Source organism: Osmerus mordax, chromosome 23 (assembly GCF_038355195.1).
Source record: "Osmerus mordax isolate fOsmMor3 chromosome 23, fOsmMor3.pri, whole genome shotgun sequence".
NCBI classification, from domain to species: Eukaryota; Metazoa; Chordata; class Actinopteri; order Osmeriformes; family Osmeridae; genus Osmerus; species Osmerus mordax.
This window is the reverse complement of record NC_090072.1, coordinates 2,285,211-2,305,364: the sequence shown is the minus strand read 5'-3', so window position 1 is coordinate 2,305,364 and position 20,154 is coordinate 2,285,211. Positions and strand designations below refer to the sequence as shown.

Here is a 20,154-nt window from a genome sequence, read left to right as displayed (position 1 = left end):
CACAACAATGCAGTCATACTGTAGTTACAGTTGCAACATACCTTTGTACGCTGTGCGTCAGGTGTCGTTCTGAAAACGATTCAAAACACACAGACATCTCTCCTGAGACACATAAGCAGACGTTTGCGTAGGCGTGAGTGAAGTCAGACCGGTTACGGTGGTTCACCTGGTGAAAGATGACAAGACTCCTGGGAGATGCATTCTGATAACCTCAGATGAGCTCACCGTAGAACACAGTGTCTTAAGGACTAACCCCCCCCCCCCCCTCCCCCCCCAGAGCATGGTAACTCTGGAAGACGTGTGTTTGTGCATGTCTGTCATGCCATACATAACCCTCCCTCCACCCCCCCCTCCACCCCCAGAGCGGCGCCCAGAAAGAGCTGGAGGAGAGCTGGCAGGTGTACGCGGAGCTCCAGCGGCTGGTGGAGCAGAGCCAGGCTGAGCTGGTGGAGTTGATCTCGTCCCGGCAGCGCGAGGCCGAGCGGCACGCCCAGGAGCTGGCCCGCGGCCTGGAGAACGAACTGGGCCTGCTCCGGAGGAGGGCCAGCGAGCTGGACGCCCTTGCGCACGCACAGGACAAGGTCGTCTTCCTGCAGGTGGGCCGGGCACACACACACACACACAGGCACACACACATGCACACACTGGCACACACACACTGGCACACACACACTGGCACACACACACTGGCACACACACACAATGGCACACACACACACACACACAGGCACACACACATTCACACACAGGCACACAGGCACACACACTGGCACACACACACATTGGCGGCACACACACACACACTGGCACACACACACAATGGCACACACACACACTTGAGAGACGGTTATCTACCAGCGGGTGGGTAAGGAAATAGATACACACCCACACACCCAGACTAACCTCCCGTCTCCTATCTCTCTCCCATAGAGCTATCTCAACCTGGCGCCCTCTCCCGAGCCTTCTGATTGGTCGGCAGTGAACGTTGACACCGACCTCTACCTTGGCACCCTCCGCTCCACGGTCAGCACCCTGATCGACGCTTCCAGGAGGAGCTCAAGAGACTGTTCGGGAAAGGTAGAGACGGGAGAGCTTTAGAACCGCTTCGTTTATTTTTAAGAAACATCATTCCAAAGTGGTCTGTGATCCATGAACGTTTTTCTATTTATGAAAATGTTGTCCGACACATTATGTCCTAGAGTAATGCAAGAACCTAATGGCTTGAGTTGGATATACAGTACTGTTGTCATTTCTGTACTATATTTAGGCTCTTCTACATTTGATCTAAATCATGATCAATTCCTGTTTGACCTCACTTCCTGTGCCCAGAATCTGGGTCAGTGGACTGCCACCTGTAAATAGATGCTGAGTCACACAGATGACAGATGGACCCTCTGTTTGTTTAGTACTCCTGGGTAACCCTGCATGGGAGTTTCCTAGAATTTGAACAACTCCATCCACTCTAATGCCTTAACTCAGCCCAGCCAGCCTGCCCCGAGTTACAAAACGAGGCGACCCAGATCTAGGCGCCAGAATTCAGCCATCTGGTTGTAATGAGCTTCAGACAACAGAGACCTGACAGCAACACACACACGAACACACACACACACGCCTAACTGACAGCAGCACATGTCTGCCAGGGCAGCAGGTTATCACAGTGTGTGTGTCACTCTGCTTGGCTGTGTGTGTTCCTGCTGTGACGTTGACACTGTGCCTTCTCTCTGTTCCTGCTGTGACGTTGACACTGTGCCCTCTCTCTGTTCCTGCCCACAGAGCTGAGGAAGGTGCAGAGCTATGCAAGTGAGTAGCAGTTTCAATCACATTTACATCATTTACATTTACATTATGTCATTTAGCAGATGCTCTTATCCAGAGCGACTTACAGTAAATACAGGGACATTCCCCCCGAGGCAAGTAGGGTGAAGTGCCTTGCCCAAGGACACAACGTCATTTTTTCACGGCCGGGGAATCGAACCGGCAACCGTCTGATTAGTAGACCGATTCCTTAACCGCTCAGCCATCTGACTCCCAATCACACTGTTGATTTGTCGGGCGACGGGTGCAATAACTCAGCGGTCGTACCCTTTGTTTATCGTGAGGATTTGTGTACATACCAAATTATAGTTAAGGGATATGTCCCTACCAATGTCGAGAGAGCATTAAAACGTCACTACCAATAACAGGGATGGTGTTAGGATGAAGGGTCTCTATAAATGTTCAAACAAGACTGGAAAGTTTACAGCTTACTGCTGCAAAGTTGAGGCACCATGTGGGGGCAGCATTGCACTGTGTGAGTCGGTCTCAAGGTGATTAAACACACATACATACATGAAGAACTGTGGAATAAGTGCTGTTGTAAATGCTCTCTCTCACTGTATCTCTCTCTCTCTCCAGGTGAGGTGTACCTGGACCCGGCCACAGCCCAGCGGAACCTGGCGGTGTCCGACGACGGCCGCCAGGTGAGGTACGAGGAATCGCGCAAGGCCTCGCTCAACGAGAGCTCCCGCTGTTTCAGCCCCGCCCTGTTCGTGCTGGCCACCGAGGGCCTCGCTTCGGGCCGGCACTACTGGGAGGTGGAGGTGGGCCACAAGACCGCCTGGACGCTGGGCGTGGCGCGGGCCTCCGCCCGCAGGAAGGGGGAGATCAAGCTGAGCCCGGACGGAGGGTTCTGGTGCCTGTGGCTGAAGAGCGGGGAGGTCAAGGCCCTAGCGTCCTCCAGGCTGACCCTCCACCTGGCCGCTCAGCCCAGCAAGGTGGGGGTGTTCCTGGACTACGAGGGAGGCCAGGTGTCCTTCTACGACGTCAAGACCAGGGAGCACCTGTTCACCTTCGTGGATACCTTCAACGAGAGCCTGTTTCCCATCTTCAGTCCCTGCCTCGCCCAGGAGGGGAAGAACGCAGGCCCTCTCGTCGTCAGTCCGGTCAACCTGAGACCCACTGTCCACTCAGGGAAAATCTGAGATCGACCAGCCAATCGTGGTTGAGATAGAGCCTCAATCTGGTTTATGTCTGCCCAATCACAGTTGCGCTACTTATGATTGACTGCCATACTGTTAAAGACTTTCAGAAGTTTCTCTGCACTCAACTGGACATGAAGGAACTATAAGGATTTTTCCCATTCTTTCAATTTTTTTAGATTTATGTGAGGTACAGATGTTTACTTATGAAGATAAAATCACTTCCGATCTTGCACATGCACAACTGATTTTCTGGGTGTTGATTGCTTCTCAAGGCTAAGGGCTAATTTGAGCTAATGTGAACTACAGTACTGTCTTGTTCTTTTATGTATTGCAGGGTGATAAATATGTACTTTTGTATCTTAATCTGCAGCTGATAAATAAAGATTAATGAATTGGATTGTGTTCCTGCTGAGTCTGAGGAAAGCTAATTTGCATACGTGGTTGGAATGATCTGAAGGGAGAGAACAAAGACCAGGTTTACAACCCAAACAGGAATTTAATCACGGAAATTCATTTAAATATCGACTTCAAAAGGGAAATCGACAAGACTATTTGAGCAAAACACAGCAAAAACCTGAGAATCAAGACAAGAGAAAGGAAACAAAGGTGTCAGGGATAATATGAGCCCTCGCCAGTTTTGTCTACAGAGTTAACCCAGCCCCTTCAGCTGATAGGGGGGGCCTGGGAAGGGAGGTGGAAGCTGGTATCCGGGGTACGGGAGGGGGTAGGGACAGGGGCATATTTTTGGGTCTGGTGGGTGGGGTGGGGGGGGAGGGGGGGGAGGTCGGAGACGGTGTCGATGGCCGTGTCGTGTGTCATTCTTGGCTAGAACGGTCACTGTGGACCGTGAAGCCACTGGAGCAGCTGTCTTCTGGTGAGTCCCTCTGCTAGGCGCTCCCTCTCTCTCCCTCTACCTCTGTCTCTCTCCCTCTGCCTCTCTCTGTCTCTCTATGTCTCTCTCCCTCTCTGCTCCCCTGTTCCCCCGATGTGGCTTCATGTCTCTGTCACTATACCTTCCTCTGTCGAAGCGAGGTGTTTTTCTTAACTGATCGCAACACGTTTCTTTCAGTTCCTGAGGGTGTTCTTTGGGGTGAGTGAGAGGGGCTGTTGTTTGAACATGTTAAATCGTGTATGAAATACCGGAGCCTGCAACCAACTTCTAAAGAGCTTAGCTTTTCTTTCAGTTGCAACGTCTCGACACTTTTAGATTCTTGACGTTGTGCAATAGGAGGTTCGGACAGAGCTATAAAAACAAATCATTGAGAATGATGAAAGGATTAGAAAGCTGAGGCCGACTGTTGTTTGTGAGAAACTGCAGAGCAGGGCGGTGGGTAGACCAGTATTTTTGGAAAGATGTTAATCTTGGCTTCTATGAATAGCCAACCTTTCTGGACGAGGATTCCTAAACCCTGAGCACTGGTGTTCAAAAGCAGATACACACAGTGCTGACATAGCACAGTGTCTCCCAATCAAACAACTGTGTTGAGCATGGGAGGATTATAGCTGCAGAAAATAACAACACAACTATTCATCACAGTAATGCGACCAACACCTGACATCAGAAAATAGGCCAAACCCAGCTTTACACATTTCAAGTTTTGGAATCATCGCAAACTAATGAGAAAAACTTCAAACTGTATGCCAGAGCATCAAAACATAATTCTGCTCTGTCAGTTACCCAAAATAAATAACGACACCCTATCCACTTGGCCTAGTTACCTTCTAGGTCAAAGATACACCTACAACGTCATTGTTCTGGTAATAACCCCCTTTTTCAGTTTTCTCTCCCTTTCAATTACTTGTTTATCTATTTAATGAGTCGAAGTTTCAAGCCAACTCCCTCGCCTCTTCCTGTCCTCTCTCACATCTCTCTCTCTCTCTCTCTCTCTCTCTCTCTCTCTCTCTCTCTCTCTCTCTCTCTCTCTCTCTCTCTCTCTCTCTCTCTCTCTCTCTCTCTCTCTCTCTCTCTCTCTCTCTCTCTCTCTCTCACTCTCTCTCTCTCTCTCTCTCTCTCTCTGTCTGTCTCTCTCCCTCTCTCTCTCTCTCTCTCTCTCTCTGTCTCTCTCTCTCTCTCTCTCTCTCTCTCTCTCACTCTCTCTCTCTCTCTCTCACTCTCTCTCTCTCTCTCTCTCTCTCTCTCTCTCTCTCTCTCCTCTCTCACTCCGTCAGGGAATGGCCTCGACAGGTAAGCTATCTGAGGAGCAGGTCCACTGCTCCATCTGCCTCGACGTCTTCACCAACCCCGTCTCCATCCCCTGCGGACACAACTTCTGCCAGAGCTGCATTCTGGGATACTGGAGGACAAGCCCCCTGTACCAGTGCCCCATGTGCAAGAAGAGCTTCTACAAGAGACCCGACATCAGCATCAACACGGTCCTGAGAGACATCGCCGAGCAGTTCAAGGAGATCCGCGTGAGGAACACGGAGCAGCAGCAGCAGGAGGAGAAGGAGGAGAAGGAGGAGAAGGCGATGGAGGAGAAGAAGAGGAAGGAGGAGGAGGAGGAGGAGAAGTTGTTGAAACAGCAGCAGGAGAAGCTCCTTCAGGAGCTCAAACAGAGGCAGGAGGCGGATCAGAAGAAGAAGGCGCTCCAGCAGGGGTTCCTGGTGACGCCAGGGGAGGTACGCAAAGGACTGCAGGAGGATCTGCCACCCCTGGTTCCTCCACCACCACCCCCATCGGTACCGCCATCTCCAACCCTGGACCCCACCCCGGACCCCACCCTGGAACCAGCGCTGGACCCCTGCCTGACCCCGTCCCCAGCCCCAGCCCCAGCCCCAGCCCTGGACACAGCCTCCACCTCAGCCTCAGCCCCAGCCCGGCCCCCACCCCCAGTCCCGGCCGCGTCGCCCAGTCCCTGGGGCGAGGTGTTCTGCGACGTGTGCCTGGGGGAGCGGCTGACGGCGGTCAAGTCCTGCCTGGTGTGTCTGACGTCGTACTGCGAGGTGCACCTTCTCTCCCACAGCGCCCGCTTCACCAAACACAAGCTGATGGAGCCCGTGGCCAACCTGGAGGACCGGATGTGTCCGAAGCACGAGAGGCTGCTGGAGCTGTTCTGTAAGAAGGATCAGGTGTGCGTGTGCGTGCTCTGCACCGAGACCGACCACAGGGCTCACTTCACCGTCCCCGTCGAGAGGGAATGGACAGAGAAGAAGGTGAGGTGACGTGGGGGAACGCCGGGGGGGGGGGAATGTAAACGTACAAATGTTGTTTTTTTGTAGCTCCTGTTGTTTGTAACTCCTGATCTACACCCAGATATATATAGTTCAAGATGTCATCGGAAATCAGTCATATCGACTATATTTTGAGAACTATTTAGTTTATCGTTAGGTATGGGAGTCAGATGGCTGAGCGGTGAGGGAATCGGGCTAGTAATCCGAAGGTTGCCAGTTCGATTCCCGGTCATGCAAACTGACGTTGTGTCCTTGGGCAAGGCACTTCACCCTACTTGCCTCGGGGGAATGTCCCTGTACTTACTGTAAGTCGCTCTGGATAAGAGCGTCTGCTAAATGACTAAATGTAAATGTGTAAATGTATCCGTGTGGCAAACTGTTTCAAAGAAAACGAACACTGCTAGCTCTCAGCTTCAGTCTCACAAAGAACGATAAAAGGATTTGACGGCTGTGTTGATTGGATCGACAGTCAGCAGGAAGAGATCGATGACAGGACGTCGCGGTCAGACAGCTGAGGGAGTTGTCATGTCGTAATCTGTAATCTGTAATAATCTGCACCTCCCTGCCACAGTAAATTCCGTGTTTGTATGACATACATGGCGAATAAACCTGATTCTGATTCTAATCTGACCGACTGTCCCTTCTCTGGACAGGCCCACCTGAGGAGGACGGAGATGGAGGTGCAGCAGATGATCCAGGACAGGCTCAGGAAGGTGGAGGAGATCAAACACTCGGTGGAGCTCAACAAAGTTAGTACTAGAACCCTCGCCCCACAACCCCACCTTCTGACCCAGTGTTGTAACCATGCCTACCAGCATCCTGACCCAGTGTGGTAACCATGCTTACCATCACCCCAGTCCAGTGCCCAAAGGGAGATTGAGGACAGCATGGCGGTGTTCTCGGAGCTGATCCGCTCCCTCCAGAGGAGCCAGGCTGAGCTGGTTCTGGCCCTGGAGGAGAGGCAGAGGCAGACAGAGAGCTGGGCCCAGGGCCTGATCACCGAGCTGGAGCAGGAGATCGCCGAGCTCAACAGGAGGAACACCGACCTGGAGCGCCTGGGACGCACCGACGACCACATCCACTTCCTGCAGGTGAGCGTCTGCTTCCAGTGGGAGGGAATTCACTTCCTGTAGGTGAGCTTCTGCTTCCTGTGGGAGGGCATTCACTTCCTGTAGGTGAGCATCCGCTTCCTGTTGGAGGGCATTCACTTCCTGCAGGTGAGCGTCTGTTTCCTGTGGGAGGGCATTTGCTTCCTGCACTTTGAACAGATAAGACAACACCAGTTTCTAGTTTTTGAAGCACTTTTGTGCTTCATTTCGTGCCATATCAACATAAAGATAAATTTGACCAGTTGACGTGAGGTAAAGAACCGTTAACTCTCATCCTCAGAAACAACCGTAGACATCCTGACAGACCAAACAAGACAATATCTCTTTTCTTCTCTACTGATCCAGAGTTTTCCGGCCCTGCTCACTCCTCCCCACACTAAGGACTGGTCTGAGACCAGCGTCAACACCGAGGTCTGCGTTGGCATCATCAGAAGGGGCGTGGCCAAGCTCGAAGAAACTCTGAGTGAAGAGTTGGAGAAACTGGTTGATACTGGTAGGAACACAGAGCACTGTCTTGCTTGCACGATTCAAAGTCGAAACTTGTTCTACTGAAAGGGAGTGTGTGGTAAGTGTTATTCTATATCATATATACTACACGCTACCTATGTACATACGTTTTATTCAGTCTGTTTTATTTTCATTTTACAGAGCTTAAAAGGACTCTCAAATATGCAGGTAAAACGTTCTCAGTTCCACCGAAATGTAAAGAAAATCCCCCTCACATCAAAGCCATCCCCCTCACCTCAGCCTCTTAACGCCTGTACTCCCTGTCCTTCGCTCTCCCAGTGGACCTGACCCTTGACCCCGACACCGCCAACCCTTGGTTGCAGCTGTCGGAGGACCGACGGCAGGTCCGGCACCTCGGGTCGTGGCAGGCCCTCCCCGACAACCCGGAGCGCTTCGACACCGTGGTCATCGTCTTCGGCCACGAGGGATTCTCCTCCGGCCGCCATTACTGGGAGGTTGCCGTGGGCGACAAGGACGACTGGTACCTGGGCGTGGCCCGAGCTTCCGTCAACAGGAAGGGGCGGATCGCCGTGAGCACCGCCCACGGTTACTGGGCCCTAGCGATGAAGAAGGGGCAGGGGTATCGGGTGTCGACAGCCCCGCCTCTGCTACTGACCCTTGACCCCAAACCCAAACGCGTGGGCGTGTATGTGGACTACGAGGAAGGGCAGGTGTCATTTTACGACGTGAGGGCCCGGAGTCACATTTACACATTCATGGATAGTTTCAGAGAGAAGATCTTCCCATTCTTTTACTTGTACTGCTCTGACAAGGCCTCGGATACCATGGTGATTTGTCCTGTCACTGAGAAGACCAAGCTATGCTGAAGAGAAGAACTACAAAAGAAATGCTACTGGACTACAAGTCCCAGAAGGGCCGGAATTCATTTTGTGTGCTAATAACTTGTTAATGTATAGGTTTGAATTTTTCTATTTCTGTTGATTGTGTGTGGTAGTATTTTCTTACATGCAATAGCAGTTCTAATGGATTTATATAAAAGTATAAATAGTTAAATGACAACTATCCTAAAATTACTTTGATCATATTTTGACCCATGAAAATGGCCCAAAATGCTTGAATGTGTCTACTGGACTTTGAACAATACAGTATTTTAATGTTTTTACTTGTTATGGCATGTCAAACATGTTCCAAAGATACTTTACTATACTCTATGTTGCACAAAACTATGACATAGGTTTAAAATAATAAAGATTTTGCAACAATAAATGTAAATCTTTTGCCCACCTCGTAATGTTTTGTCACATTCTACATTTGTAATTCTTGATAAAAACCAATGTAAATGACTTCACAACAAAGGCGATTTTCATGACTTCACAAAAGAGTTTCTCAGGAGGTCTCGCGTTTTTTGACATGTAGCCTACAGTCAATTGTTTGGCTGAGGTGAAAGTAGTCCTGAAAAAGTGCTTTGGCTTCGTCCAAAACCTGTCCTACCGAAGGCTACATCAAAGCCCAGGTATGATTTTCTTTTTCTTTGTCGTTGTTCTGGATCGATTGGGATAATATTTTACAACACAGCAGAGGTATGGTTCATATTGTTGGGAAATTCTTGAGGAGTTTTCTTCGTCAGTTTATTTACCGTGAGATATAAGTTGTTTGTGTGAGATATTATGTTGCATGCACATACAATGAGTCACCCAGCACCTGACAAGGTGGAGAACAGTCACCTGATTTTACCAGCCAATGAAACAACACTTTGTTTGTAAAGAAGCCAAGAATCTATTTGCCTACAAAACCTCCACCTGTGTGACACTTTCCATAATCCACTTTAATAGCGTTGCTTACAGTCCCCCTCAATAGTACACGCTGGAAGACCACAGACATTCATGAGGTCATTTCTCTCCTGTAGCAATGTCTTCATTGACCTTTGACCCCAGTCTCCTGTCCAAGGAGCAGTTCCAGTGTTCCATCTGCCTGCAGGTGTTCACCGACCCGGTCACCACTCCCTGTGGACACACTTTCTGCAAGGCCTGCATTGGACAGAAGTGGGAGGCCACAGAGGCGTGCCAGTGTCCCAAATGCAACAAAAGATTTTACGGAAGACCCGAGGTCTCCACGAATTCAGTTCTAGAGGAGATTTCCGTGCAGATCAAAAAAAGGAAACTCCAAGTACCAGAATGCTTTGCGGAAGCTTGGGAGGTGGCGTGTGACGTCTGCGTTGGGAGGAAGCTCCGGGCTCTGAAGTCCTGCTTGGTGTGTCTGACCTCCTACTGTGAGACCCACCTGGAGCCTCACGAGAGAGTGGCCGGTCTGAAGATCCACAAGCTGATCGACCCTGTGGAGAACCTGGAGGACAGGATGTGTATGAAGCACCAGAGGCTCCTGGAGATGTTCTGTAAGACTGACCAGAGGTGTGTGTGTGTGCTGTGCGTCGAGGCAGAACACAAGTCTCATGACACTGTGCCAGTGGAGGAATTGGGAGGGAAAGTAAAGGTAGGAATACAGTTTTCTATTTTTTTTACACACACTCTAGAATGTTCTGCTTAAACAATTCTCAGATGAACAAAAAATCTTCTTCTCTTTTCCATAGGCTGAGCTTGGGTCCACGAAGATGAAGATTCAGCAGAAGATCCAGACAAGACTGGAGAAGGTGGAGGAGATCAAGAAAGCAGTGGAGCACAGTAAAGTAAGGCCCCGCCTTCCAAAAATAGACTTTAAAAAAAACGTATAACCTCTTTAGTTCTTTCCCTCGACTCCAACCATTATTTTCCCCCTCGACTCCATTAGGTCAATTCTGAGAAGGAAGTGGAGGACAGTGGCAAGGTCATAACCGCGCTGTTGGAAACTCTAAAGAAAAGACAAGCTAAACTTCGCCGTGTGATACAGGAGAGGCAGAAGGCAGAAGATGAGTGGGCGAAATACCTCATAAAAACTCTGGAGGAAGAAATCGCTGAGCTACGGAAGGAAAGCACTGAGCTGGAGCAGCTCTCACTCACCGAGGACCCCCTGCTCCTCCTACAGGTCAGTGTCCCCCATCGCACGTCAAGTTAGCCTAGCGACGACAAAACTATCTAAGAATGCACTTGCAATCCCTGGATTGATGCTGATTCGTAATGACATCTTCCTGCAGAGCCGTCCTCCGCTTGGCGTGTCTCTGTCCACTAAGAAGTGGTCCAGGGTCAAGGTTCACACTGATCTGTGTGTGGGGACTGTGAGGAGAGCTTGGGCTCAGATAGAGGAGACAATCAAGATGGAGGTCAAATCATTCACCGACACAGGTAAGATCTGAACGATGTACTTGTGACTGCGTGTAGTGTCACTATGTTTTACTTTACGCGTTATTTTTGTCCACAGAGCTGAAGAGAATGCAGAGATTCAAAGGTGTGTCTAGTAAGAATAACAGTTTTGTCTTCAAATACAAAGGGACTGTTATGTGTTTTTATACCAATTAAAGCCTACTGAGATGTATTTGTGTCTACAGAGGATGTTAAGATGGATGTCAACACCGCAAGCTGCAGACTGAAACTCTCTGTGGGAGGGAAAAAGATCAAATATGCCAAAGTGGCCCAGGTGTTACCTGAGCAGCCAGAGAGGTTCAGCTTCTACTCAGCCGTTTTGGGGGAGAAGGGCTTCAACTCCGGACGCCATTACTGGGAGGTTGCGGTCGGCGCGTATGGGCGGTGGGAGGTCGGCGTTGCCACGGAAAAGGTCAACAGGAAGGACGCGGTCGCGAAGAACTCCAAAAATGGCTTCTTTGCTCTCTCAAAGAGTGGATTCTGGGAGTTTGAGGCTCTTTCCTCTCCCTCGACCACCCTCCACCTCACCCCCAAGCCCAGACAGGTGGGCGTGTATGTGGACTATGAGAAGGGGCAGGTGTCTTTTTACGATGTTACCATGACGTCCCACATCTTCTCATTTTTTGGACAATCCTTCTCCGGGAAACTGTACCCTTACTTCTACCTTTACAGTATGGCCAGGAAATCCGAATCACTGGTCCTTAGCTGAAAGACATGCGACAGGTGCTACTGTCCCTTTAAGACAAGGGAAATTGCTGCGTCCAGGCAGAAAGCGCCTGATAGGCCAGCTCTTATCTGGTGTGGTGAGCTCAAGTCGTCTTATGTTGCTTGGTGTGCTGGATGCTGGTCCCTCTGCTATGGTGTAGTTCCACTGCACACTCTTCTATACTAAGGTTACCAAGTTACATGCATCGCCTCATGACTGACTTCCCTTGTGATGTACTGATCTATTAAACTTACACACTTCTCAAGTACAGAGAGTCTTGTGCAGCTCCTGAATGTTAAGCTGAAAGAGAGTCAAAGGCAAAATGTTTTGCAGTTAGTACGTCTCTATATGCGTGCCCTTTTGGGGCTCCGTTGAAAAGTATGCTAAGTGTTTCTAAACAAAACGGTGAGGAAATGCACCCGTGTGTGTCATGTTTATGAGACGAAGTTTATGAGAACAAGCAGGCCAGAGTTAGAAACCGTGCTGTGTCCATAGTCCAGAAGAACCGCCTCTTTTTACTAGATAGTCAAGACAAGGAGTGTTCAGGCCCGTATGGGAGGGCAGTCCTCTAACCAGTCAGCCTTCTGAAGACACACTCTTGTTGAGACTATCCAGGACTGGTACCTGGTCTTTAGTAGGACACAGGTAAGTGGACCTTTATTCTTTGTATTACCAGGTTTTACCAGTCAATTACAAAATATTATTTGTACAATACGGCCTGTCACCAGAGAAAGGCCTTTGTAGGGAAAGGGGGAAATTTCTGGGAAATTAAGATTAGAACAAATAGAACAAAACAACAGAAAATATGGACCAACCTGTTATTTTCTAAATGAGAACTTGAAGAAACGTGTCGATATTTAGTCCAAGGTATTTGAATACACATCGAAGGGTTGTCATAGGCTGAGCCAAGATGTTCTGCATTTAACTGTTTGTTGTGGTTGAGATATATCGTAGACTGAAGAGAGTTTCTAGATTGTTTTGTGTTTGTGTCCAGTCAACAGGACACCAACAGAACACATGGTACATGAACCAATACAATGTGATAATGATTGTTCAGATTCTGGCCAAAGGATCAGATTAAAGTTAGAAAAGAACGGATGTACATTTTATGCTGGCTTTTGAAGGGTTAAACGGAGCATTTCCACGTACGGCAAAGTCATCTTGATCACATGTTTTATGGTAACACTTATGACGTTGCTCTTGCAACATTTCCAATCCAGAGTAACAGTAAATGATAAAACAGCCAGCCAAACTTGAACCCATTCAGGATGTTCCTCAAAGATCAAAGGCTGCTTGCGTCAATATAAGTTGCGCAACGACCCGTGCTTTAACCCCATCTCCTCCTCCAGCCATGTCTGACGACGGCCCGCCTCCATGCTGCATCTGCCTGAACGCGTTCACGAGCCCGGTGTCCATCCCCTGCGGTCACCGCTTCTGCCTGGCCTGCATCGGAGAGTACTGGAGGCTCCACCCAGTCTGTCAGTGCCCCCTCTGCAAGGCCAGCTTCCCCACCAGACCCCAACTCTCCCCGGCGCACACGACCCAGGGAGACGCCACCCGACCTGGGGCCTCGGCGTCCGGCTCGCCCCCCCCGAGGCCCGGAGAGGTGCCGTGTGACGTCTGTGCGGGGAGACGTCGAGCGGCCATCAAGTCCTGCTTGGTGTGCCTGGAGTGTTACTGCGAGGCCCACCTGGAGCCTCACTACCGGGACGCCGCTCTCTGGCGCCACCAGCTGGTGTCGGTGTGGAAGGACCTGGAGGAGGCCGTGTGCAGGGTGCACGGCAGGAGGCTGGACCGCTTCTGTCGGAGCGATCAGACCTGCGTCTGTGCCATGTGCGCTCGGGAAGACCACAGGGGGCATCGGGTGGTGTCCGTCGCCAAGGAAGCCGTGGGGAAAAAGGTTAGGAAAATCACATTTGTTATGCCATGGTCTGGGTGAATACTCGATTCTGATTGGCTGCAGGGGTGTCCATTATCAGGTGATATTGTACACCTCGTCGGGCATTATCCCTTACTTGGACTTTGAGGAACTTATTGATAACTAATAGAATAGGTGTTTCTCATTACTAATTTGGTTGTAATTGCTGATGGATGCTATCTATCCATCCATCCATCCAATCTAATCCTTTGCTCTGATCTCCAGGTAAAGCTCAAGAGATCCATGTCGAGGGTTCATCAGGTGATCCAGGAGCACCAGAAGAAGGTGGAGGAGATCAAGCAGTCCCTGGAGGACGCCAGCAGGGTGGGGCAGGTGGCCAGGAGACAGGGCGAGGGACTCGTCAAAGACCTGGAGCAGGAGGTCGCAGAACTTCAGAGGAGAAGCACTGAACTGGAGCAGCTCTCACACACTGAGGACCCCCTCCACCTTCTACAGGTCAGTACCCCCTTCCTCCCCCTCCCTTTACCTCCCCTCCCCCTCCCTTCACCTCCCCTCCCCATCCCTCCACCTCCCCTCCCTCCCCTCCACCTCCCCTCCACCTACACCTCCCCTCCCCATCCCTCCACCTCCCCTCCCTCCCCTCCACCTCCCCTCCACCTCCACCTACACCTCCCCTCCCCGTCCCTCCACCTCCCTCCACTTCCCCTCCCTCTACCTCCACCTCCCTCCACTTCCCCTCCCTCTACCTCCACCTCCCTCCACTTCCCCTCCCTCTACCTCCACCTCCCTCCACTTCCCCTCCCTCTACCTCCACTTCCCCTCCCTTCACCTCCACTTCCCCTCCCTCTACCTCCACCTCTAGGCAGGGGGCCCCCTTTCTCCCCCTGCATCTTACTTTGTTAATGCACTCTCGTATTTAGGAATGACTGATGGTAGACAATCAGAAGTCCTGGGTGGATCCCTGTGATTAGGCCCTGACATGGTGTGTGCAGGGAAACACAGTATGATCTGGGGTTGAGTCCCATGCCCACGTGTCTACTAAGGTTTGAGTTCCTTTTCTTTTTTCTTCACAGAGATTTCCGTCGTTTTCCTCTCCTCCGCACGTGAAGGACTGGTCTCACTCCCTCAAGTCTCTGTTTCAAGAACTGCGGGAGAAGCTAGAGATATCCTGACAGCACAGAGATGAACTCTGTGAGATGAACTGTGAGTCAGATGGCTGAACGGTTAGGGAATAGGGCTATTAATCAGAAGGTTGCTGGTTCGATTCCTGGGCGTGCAAAATGACGTGTCCTTGGGCAAGGCACTTCACCCTGCTTGCCTCGGGGGGAATGTCCCTGTACTTACTGTAAGTCGCTCTGGATAAGAGCGTCTGCTAAATGACTAAATGTAAACTCTCAGTCTATTCTATGGAATACTGAAGTACTAGTATATAGTATAATGTTTTATTTTGCATAGAGACATCTTTTTTCATAACTGCACTGTATGTGAATGTGGAATCGGTGTTGAAAATGTTGCCAATGTATAATAGTCTATCTGTTTATCCTATTTATTGGTTAGCACTGGGTTTTGATACTTTGAACCTTACTACCTCCTGTGAATGAATGTGATTGATGCAATATTAATAAAATCTTGATTTGTACCAGCCTCTTGTTGTCAGTAAAGGAAGAAGGTGGAATTTGATTTATCTGTAAAAGTGAATGCTGCCCTAATGTTTGTTTTACAGACAAATGTAATCTTTAAGTACATTGCGTCCTCAAAAGTAGTTCACTTGTGTTCACCTTCACAAGCAAACAAACACCCACAGAGACAACCTTTAGATTAGTATAAAAAGTAGATATGCAAACAGATCTGGCCTTTTACAGAGAAAGGGAAGTTAGTTTACGATCCTTTGGTGAGAAACGAAACTCAACTTGTACAATGGGCAGGAAGGAGTGAGAGGGAGAGTGAGAGGGAGAGAAAGGGAGAGAGAACGAGAGAGAGAGAGAGAGAGAGAGAGAGAGAGAGAGAGAGAGAGAGAGAGAGAGAGAGAGAGAGAGAGAGAGAGAGAGAAAAAACAAAACAGAGACAGTATAAGAGAGATAGAGAGAGAGAGAGTTACATCCCTGCACCTGTGAGGTAAGATGACAACTGTACTTCATACTGTACTGCTCTGCTTCTCTACTTTAAAATATATTGGTTGCTAAAACAATTGGTCCATTTTATTTATGTTACAGTTTATTCATTATTTAGTAACTTCATTGTTGGCACAGTTTGCTTACAAAATGTTGTAAACGATTTAATTGTCTTTACCTTACTGAGCAAATTAACTTGAGCAAACAAGTTATGATATGTTAATGATAAAAATGACTTAAATAATTGTTTCGGTCAGTCATCAGTATAGTATTGAAAAGCATTTACAAGTAGCAGTTGATCGAAGCTTGGGCTGTGCTCATGATGTGGAAATTGTTCCACCTGAAGTGTGATACTGCAGGAGTTTGTCTGTGTGATTTACCTAACGTACATGAAGGCTGGAAAGATGATCTGTTTGATCCTCTCCATTCGCTTTTCCTGGTTGAGGAGGAAGAGACGGATTAGTAACCTGTGGCTCCTCCTTTTGTGGGTGGGCCTGGTCTGTGTGTTGATGTGTTTGGAGGTTTGACTTTGAGTTGTTGTGTCAGTTAGTTACCACTAGAGGGCAGTGACACACAGCATTGACCCTCATGTACTTTAAAATGACGATGTCTCGTTCCGCTCATTCAGTTCCAGTGGGAAGTTCTGAATAGTTCTACATTATTGGGGTACAAGTTGGTTGCGTGAATCTCAGTCAGTACCAGAAAAAGTGAGCTTGAGAGTCCAATTCACGCAATAATGTGTTCATTCCCCTTCCGACACCAATCAGACATGGCCTCCGCTCTCTTCGCCCCCTCCACCTCCTCGACGGCGTTCTCCTGCACGCCCGTCCTGATCGGAGACCACCTGATGTGTTCCATCTGCTTGGACCTGTTCGAGGACCCCGTCACGACTCCCTGCGGTCACACCTTCTGCAAGGGCTGCCTCGAAAGGAACATGGTGCTCAACGACCTGGTGTGTCCGCTCTGCAAGGACCACCTGCGGAGGAAACCGAAGGTCAACATCATCCTGAGGGAGCTGATCCAGGAGCTGAAGAGAGCCCAGAGCAAGAGGGACGACCACCTGATGGAAGGAGACCCAGGGGAGGTGAGCTCTGTTTCTGATTGGCTGATTGAATGGCGGATTGTAGTCATCGACTGAGTAACGGTTTGATCGGCTTTTCGCATTGGTTGGTTGGTTGGAAGGACGGATGGATGAATAGATAGATGGATCGGTGGATGAATGAATGAATGAGTAGATGAATGAATGAGTGGATGAAGTAGATGAATGGATTCGTTGGATGGATGGATGAATAGATGGATCAGTACAGTACAGAAGTCGGCAAAATGGATGAGACACCCTCCACAGCACACACCCAGAAAACTCAAACGGTGTAAACGTCTTTCTCCCTCAGGTGACGTGTGACGTCTGCACCGGGAGCAAGCTCAGAGCCCTGAAGTCCTGCCTGGTGTGTCTGACCTCCTACTGCGAGACCCACCTGGAGCCCCACTACCAGGGCCGGAGGCTGAAGGGCCACAGGCTGGTGGCCCCCGTGGAGGACCTGGACGGGCGGGCCTGCCTGACTCACGGGCGCCCCCTGGAGCTGTACAGCCGGGAGGACGAGCGCTGCGTCTGCGCTCTCTGTCTGGAGGAAGGTCAAGAGGTCGTCTCCACGGAGACCGAATGGGAGAAGAAGAAGGTGACGTCCGTTTGTTTGTGAGGCGTGACGTGTTGTTGGCTGACGTTGCCTTACATGTATATCGTGTTTGTGTGTATGTGTGTATGTGTGTGTGCGGGTGTGTGTGTGTGTGGGTGTTTGTGTGTGTGTGTGTCGCAGGCTGAGTTGGAGGAAACGATAGCCGGGATCCGACAAAAGGTCGACGAGAGAAAAAGAAAACTGAAGGAGATCAATGAATCTGTCGAGAACTGCAAGGTGAGAGCTAGCAATGAGAGAAAGAGAAAGAGAGAGAGAGAGAGAGAGAGAGAGAAAGAGAGAGAGAAAGAGAGAGAGAGAGAGAGAGAGAGAGAGAGAGAGAGAGAGAGAGAGAGAGAGAAAGAAACAAGGGTCAGCAGGGTGGAGATCCCGCACAGCACCAGGAGTTCAAACCCGCTCCTGAGAGACGATCCCTCTCCTCAGGCCCGGCTGGACCGCGAGCGGAGGCACATCCAGGCCGCGTTCGGCGCCGTCATGGCCGCCGTGCTGGAGGCTCAGGAGCATGCCCTGCGGCCCCTGGAGGAGCGCCAGGAGAGCCTGGTGAGGGAGGGGGACCGGCTCTGCCTGGAGCTGCAGGGAGACGTCAGCAGGCTGGGAGAGGCTGTCTCAAAGATGGAGGACATCGCTCACATCGAGGACCACATCCTCTTCCTCCAGGTGAGAACAGGGGATGGGGGGGGGGGGGCTTAGGGAAGGAAATCCTGAGGAGCGTTAGGGTATTGTGGTGGAAACCTCCGTAGGCCTCTTGTCCAGTATGCATGTTTAGCTGCCATGAAGAATACGTTTGAAGTGTAGGTTTTATTATCGTTAAATATATATTTTAGAGATAGAGATACTCTAGAGATAGAGAATAGACAGGACTTGTAGGAGAAAGAGAGAGAGAGAGAGAGAGAGAGAGAGAGAGAGAGTGGAAGACATGCAGAAATGGTGTGAGCTGGAATCGAACCAGGGGCCACTGCATTTACACTCTATCCAGAAAGCCCCTGATCTGGTTGGGTAACTTAGCGGTGGACCTGCTCTCCATGCATGGAAAAACCTGAGCACGAGAGCGTTTAAACCCGTGCTGCTCTAACAAGTCACGTGACACCTCCATCCAATCAGACGTTCCCGTCCCTGTCGGGCCTGGCTGACGGCAGAGACTGGACCGCCGTTTCCGTGGACACGTCGCTGTCTTTCGGAACGCTGAGGGGCGTCTCCTCCGCGCTGACGGAGCGGACGCAGCAGGAGCTGGAGAAGCTGACCTCCGTGGGTCAGACACCCCTCTCTCTTTTACATCCCTCTCTTTCTTACCTCTCTCTATCGCTCTCTCGCTCTGTCTGAGTTTAGCTACGGTGAGGAGTGAAGAAGACATCCCTCTTAATGATGATGACCTGTTTGTTTGTTTGTTTGTTCTCAGAACTTGAGAGGATCCAGAAATTTGAAGGTATGCTTTTACAAACTAAAGAAATCATCTAGGGAAAGCCTTGTCCTACAAAGTTATTTGAACACCGTTTAAAACCCCATTTTCCCCCATTTTCTATCATTATAGTGTACATTCTTTTTTGTATCCGCTAAAGTCCACCTCAACCTGTGTGTGTCCCAAACAGTTGCCGTGACGTTGGACACGGAAACGGCTAACGCCCAGCTGGCCGTGTCGGCGGACGGGAGAGAGGTGAGGCACGGGGCGAGCGCCCAGGAGCGCCCCGATGCCCCCGGACGCTTTGACCTCTTCGCCAGCGTCCTCGCCGTCAACCGCCTCAGCTCCGGACGCTCCTACTGGGAGGTGGAGGTCGGAGACAAGACCGGCTGGGACCTGGGCGTCGCCAGCGAGGACGCCAACCGGAAGGGGAAACTGACTTTGAACCCGGCGAACGGTTACTGGGCCATAGTGCTGTATAACGAGGACCAGTACGGAGCCCTGGAGGATCCACCCACCCTCCTCCACCCCAGGGACAAGCCCCGGAAGGTGGGGGTGTTTGTGGACTACGAGGAGGGGCTGGTGTCCTTCTACGACGTGGAGGCCGGGGCTCACATCTACTCCTACACAGGGTGTGGCTTTACAAGGAGCCTCTACCCCTACTTCAGTCCACACCTTCAACTCAATGAGAAGAACGGAGGTCCTCTGACTATCTCACCTGTCAAACATCGATAGTGTTGGAACTCTGGATTCAAAACTAGATAACCTCAACGAAGTGTAATGTTATTAGCCTGTGTGAAGGCATGATTGATATTTTTTTTATTTACTTTGTATGGTGAAAGTTTTACACTTGAACACTTTGCATTCATGCCTTTTTATATATATTTTTGGTATAAAGAGTTAACATTCTGCTGATAATGTACAATGAAGATATATGCAAAAGAAATGCAATTACGTTTTATAGTTAAGTGCATTTGTGTTTCAGTTTTTCAATGAATTATTGATTCTCATAAAAATCATGTGACTTTTAGGTATCACTGAATTAAACAGGCTAAAGTACAGCAAGGTGGAATAGCACATTATTGAAACAAAAGCAAAGAAGAATGGCTGAAAAAAATACTGAACATGTTCCGTTGACTAGGGGATTGTACGTGGGAGTCAGGTGGCTGAGCGGTTAGGGAGTCGGACTCGTAATCTGAAGGTTACCGGTTCGATTCCCGGCTGTGCAAAATGACGTTGTGTCCTTGGGCAAGGCACTTCACCCTACTTGCCTCGGGGGGAATGTCCCTGTACTTACTGTAAGTCGCTCTGAATAAGAGCGTCTGCTAAATGACTAAATGTAATGTAAATGTATGTCTCAGCGGTTAAAG

General features: G+C 49.9%; 5 protein-coding genes across 7 annotated transcripts; all 5 read left to right on the top strand.

The window, feature by feature from the left end:
• Window positions 1-362: 362 nt before the first annotated feature.
• LOC136967745 (E3 ubiquitin-protein ligase TRIM47-like) lies at window positions 363-2,508 on the top strand (the record flags this gene model as incomplete). Its single annotated transcript, XM_067261661.1, is given in 4 exon segments — window positions 363-596; window positions 931-1,077; window positions 1,774-1,800; window positions 2,395-2,508. Coding segments are annotated over 3 exon segments (387 nt in total), but the record flags the coding sequence as incomplete, so codon positions are not given.
• Window positions 2,509-4,987: 2,479 nt separating this feature from the next.
• On the top strand, window positions 4,988-8,980 carry si:dkey-46i9.6 (E3 ubiquitin-protein ligase TRIM39). The gene is made up of 6 exons (XM_067261316.1): window positions 4,988-6,113; window positions 6,785-6,880; window positions 6,989-7,222; window positions 7,586-7,733; window positions 7,889-7,915; window positions 8,027-8,980. The coding sequence occupies exons 1-6, from the start codon at window positions 5,133-5,135 to the stop codon at window positions 8,572-8,574; spliced, it is 2,034 nt and encodes a 677-aa protein (XP_067117417.1). The 5' UTR covers window positions 4,988-5,132; the 3' UTR covers window positions 8,575-8,980.
• A 406-nt stretch (window positions 8,981-9,386) lies between these two features.
• On the top strand, window positions 9,387-11,752 carry LOC136967507 (zinc-binding protein A33-like). Its single transcript, XM_067261315.1, has 6 exons — window positions 9,387-10,198; window positions 10,296-10,391; window positions 10,493-10,726; window positions 10,836-10,983; window positions 11,060-11,086; window positions 11,187-11,752. Exons 1-6 carry the CDS (start codon window positions 9,617-9,619, stop codon window positions 11,708-11,710), a joined length of 1,611 nt encoding a protein of 536 aa, XP_067117416.1. The 5' UTR covers window positions 9,387-9,616; the 3' UTR covers window positions 11,711-11,752.
• A 13-nt stretch (window positions 11,753-11,765) lies between these two features.
• LOC136967509 (E3 ubiquitin-protein ligase TRIM47-like) lies at window positions 11,766-20,122 on the top strand. Of its 3 annotated transcripts, none has more exons than XR_010879501.1 (4): window positions 11,766-13,607; window positions 13,851-14,081; window positions 14,660-14,837; window positions 19,986-20,122. XR_010879501.1 is itself a non-coding variant. In XM_067261319.1 (4 exons), the coding sequence occupies exons 2-4, from the start codon at window positions 13,059-13,061 to the stop codon at window positions 14,756-14,758; spliced, it is 879 nt and encodes a 292-aa protein (XP_067117420.1). In that variant the 5' UTR covers window positions 11,767-12,352; window positions 13,057-13,058; the 3' UTR covers window positions 14,759-15,219. The 3 variants fall into 3 exon arrangements, 2 of the variants coding, with proteins under 2 accessions (XP_067117420.1, XP_067117418.1); XM_067261319.1 differs by lacking the exon at window positions 19,986-20,122 and having other exon boundaries at window positions 11,767-12,352; window positions 13,057-13,607; window positions 14,660-15,219; XM_067261317.1 differs by lacking the exon at window positions 19,986-20,122 and having other exon boundaries at window positions 11,767-13,607; window positions 14,660-15,219.
• LOC136967505 (E3 ubiquitin-protein ligase TRIM39-like) lies at window positions 15,635-19,778 on the top strand. Its single transcript, XM_067261314.1, has 8 exons — window positions 15,635-15,701; window positions 16,465-16,781; window positions 17,089-17,373; window positions 17,512-17,607; window positions 17,812-18,045; window positions 18,490-18,637; window positions 18,785-18,811; window positions 18,975-19,778. The coding sequence occupies exons 2-8, from the start codon at window positions 16,467-16,469 to the stop codon at window positions 19,517-19,519; spliced, it is 1,650 nt and encodes a 549-aa protein (XP_067117415.1). The 5' UTR covers window positions 15,635-15,701; window positions 16,465-16,466; the 3' UTR covers window positions 19,520-19,778.
• Window positions 20,123-20,154: the final 32 nt, after the last annotated feature.

Coding starts and splice junctions, on each gene's coding strand:
- si:dkey-46i9.6 (XM_067261316.1), top strand. CDS start 5,133: ATGGCCTCGACAGGTAAGCTATCTGAGGAGCAGGTCCACTGCTCCATC. Junction 6,881..6,988: donor ACTCGGTGGAGCTCAACAAA/GTTAGTACTAGA, acceptor CCATCACCCCAG/TCCAGTGCCCAAAGGGAGAT. Junction 7,223..7,585: donor ACCACATCCACTTCCTGCAG/GTGAGCGTCTGC, acceptor CTACTGATCCAG/AGTTTTCCGGCCCTGCTCAC.
- LOC136967507 (XM_067261315.1), top strand. CDS start 9,617: ATGTCTTCATTGACCTTTGACCCCAGTCTCCTGTCCAAGGAGCAGTTC. Junction 10,199..10,295: donor AATTGGGAGGGAAAGTAAAG/GTAGGAATACAG, acceptor TCTTTTCCATAG/GCTGAGCTTGGGTCCACGAA. Junction 10,392..10,492: donor AAGCAGTGGAGCACAGTAAA/GTAAGGCCCCGC, acceptor CGACTCCATTAG/GTCAATTCTGAGAAGGAAGT.
- LOC136967509 (XM_067261317.1), top strand. CDS start 12,939: ATGATAAAACAGCCAGCCAAACTTGAACCCATTCAGGATGTTCCTCAA. Junction 13,608..13,850: donor AGGAAGCCGTGGGGAAAAAG/GTTAGGAAAATC, acceptor TCTGATCTCCAG/GTAAAGCTCAAGAGATCCAT. Junction 14,082..14,659: donor ACCCCCTCCACCTTCTACAG/GTCAGTACCCCC, acceptor TTTTCTTCACAG/AGATTTCCGTCGTTTTCCTC.
- LOC136967505 (XM_067261314.1), top strand. CDS start 16,467: ATGGCCTCCGCTCTCTTCGCCCCCTCCACCTCCTCGACGGCGTTCTCC. Junction 17,608..17,811: donor AATCTGTCGAGAACTGCAAG/GTGAGAGCTAGC, acceptor CCCTCTCCTCAG/GCCCGGCTGGACCGCGAGCG. Junction 18,638..18,784: donor GGAGAAGCTGACCTCCGTGG/GTCAGACACCCC, acceptor GTTTGTTCTCAG/AACTTGAGAGGATCCAGAAA.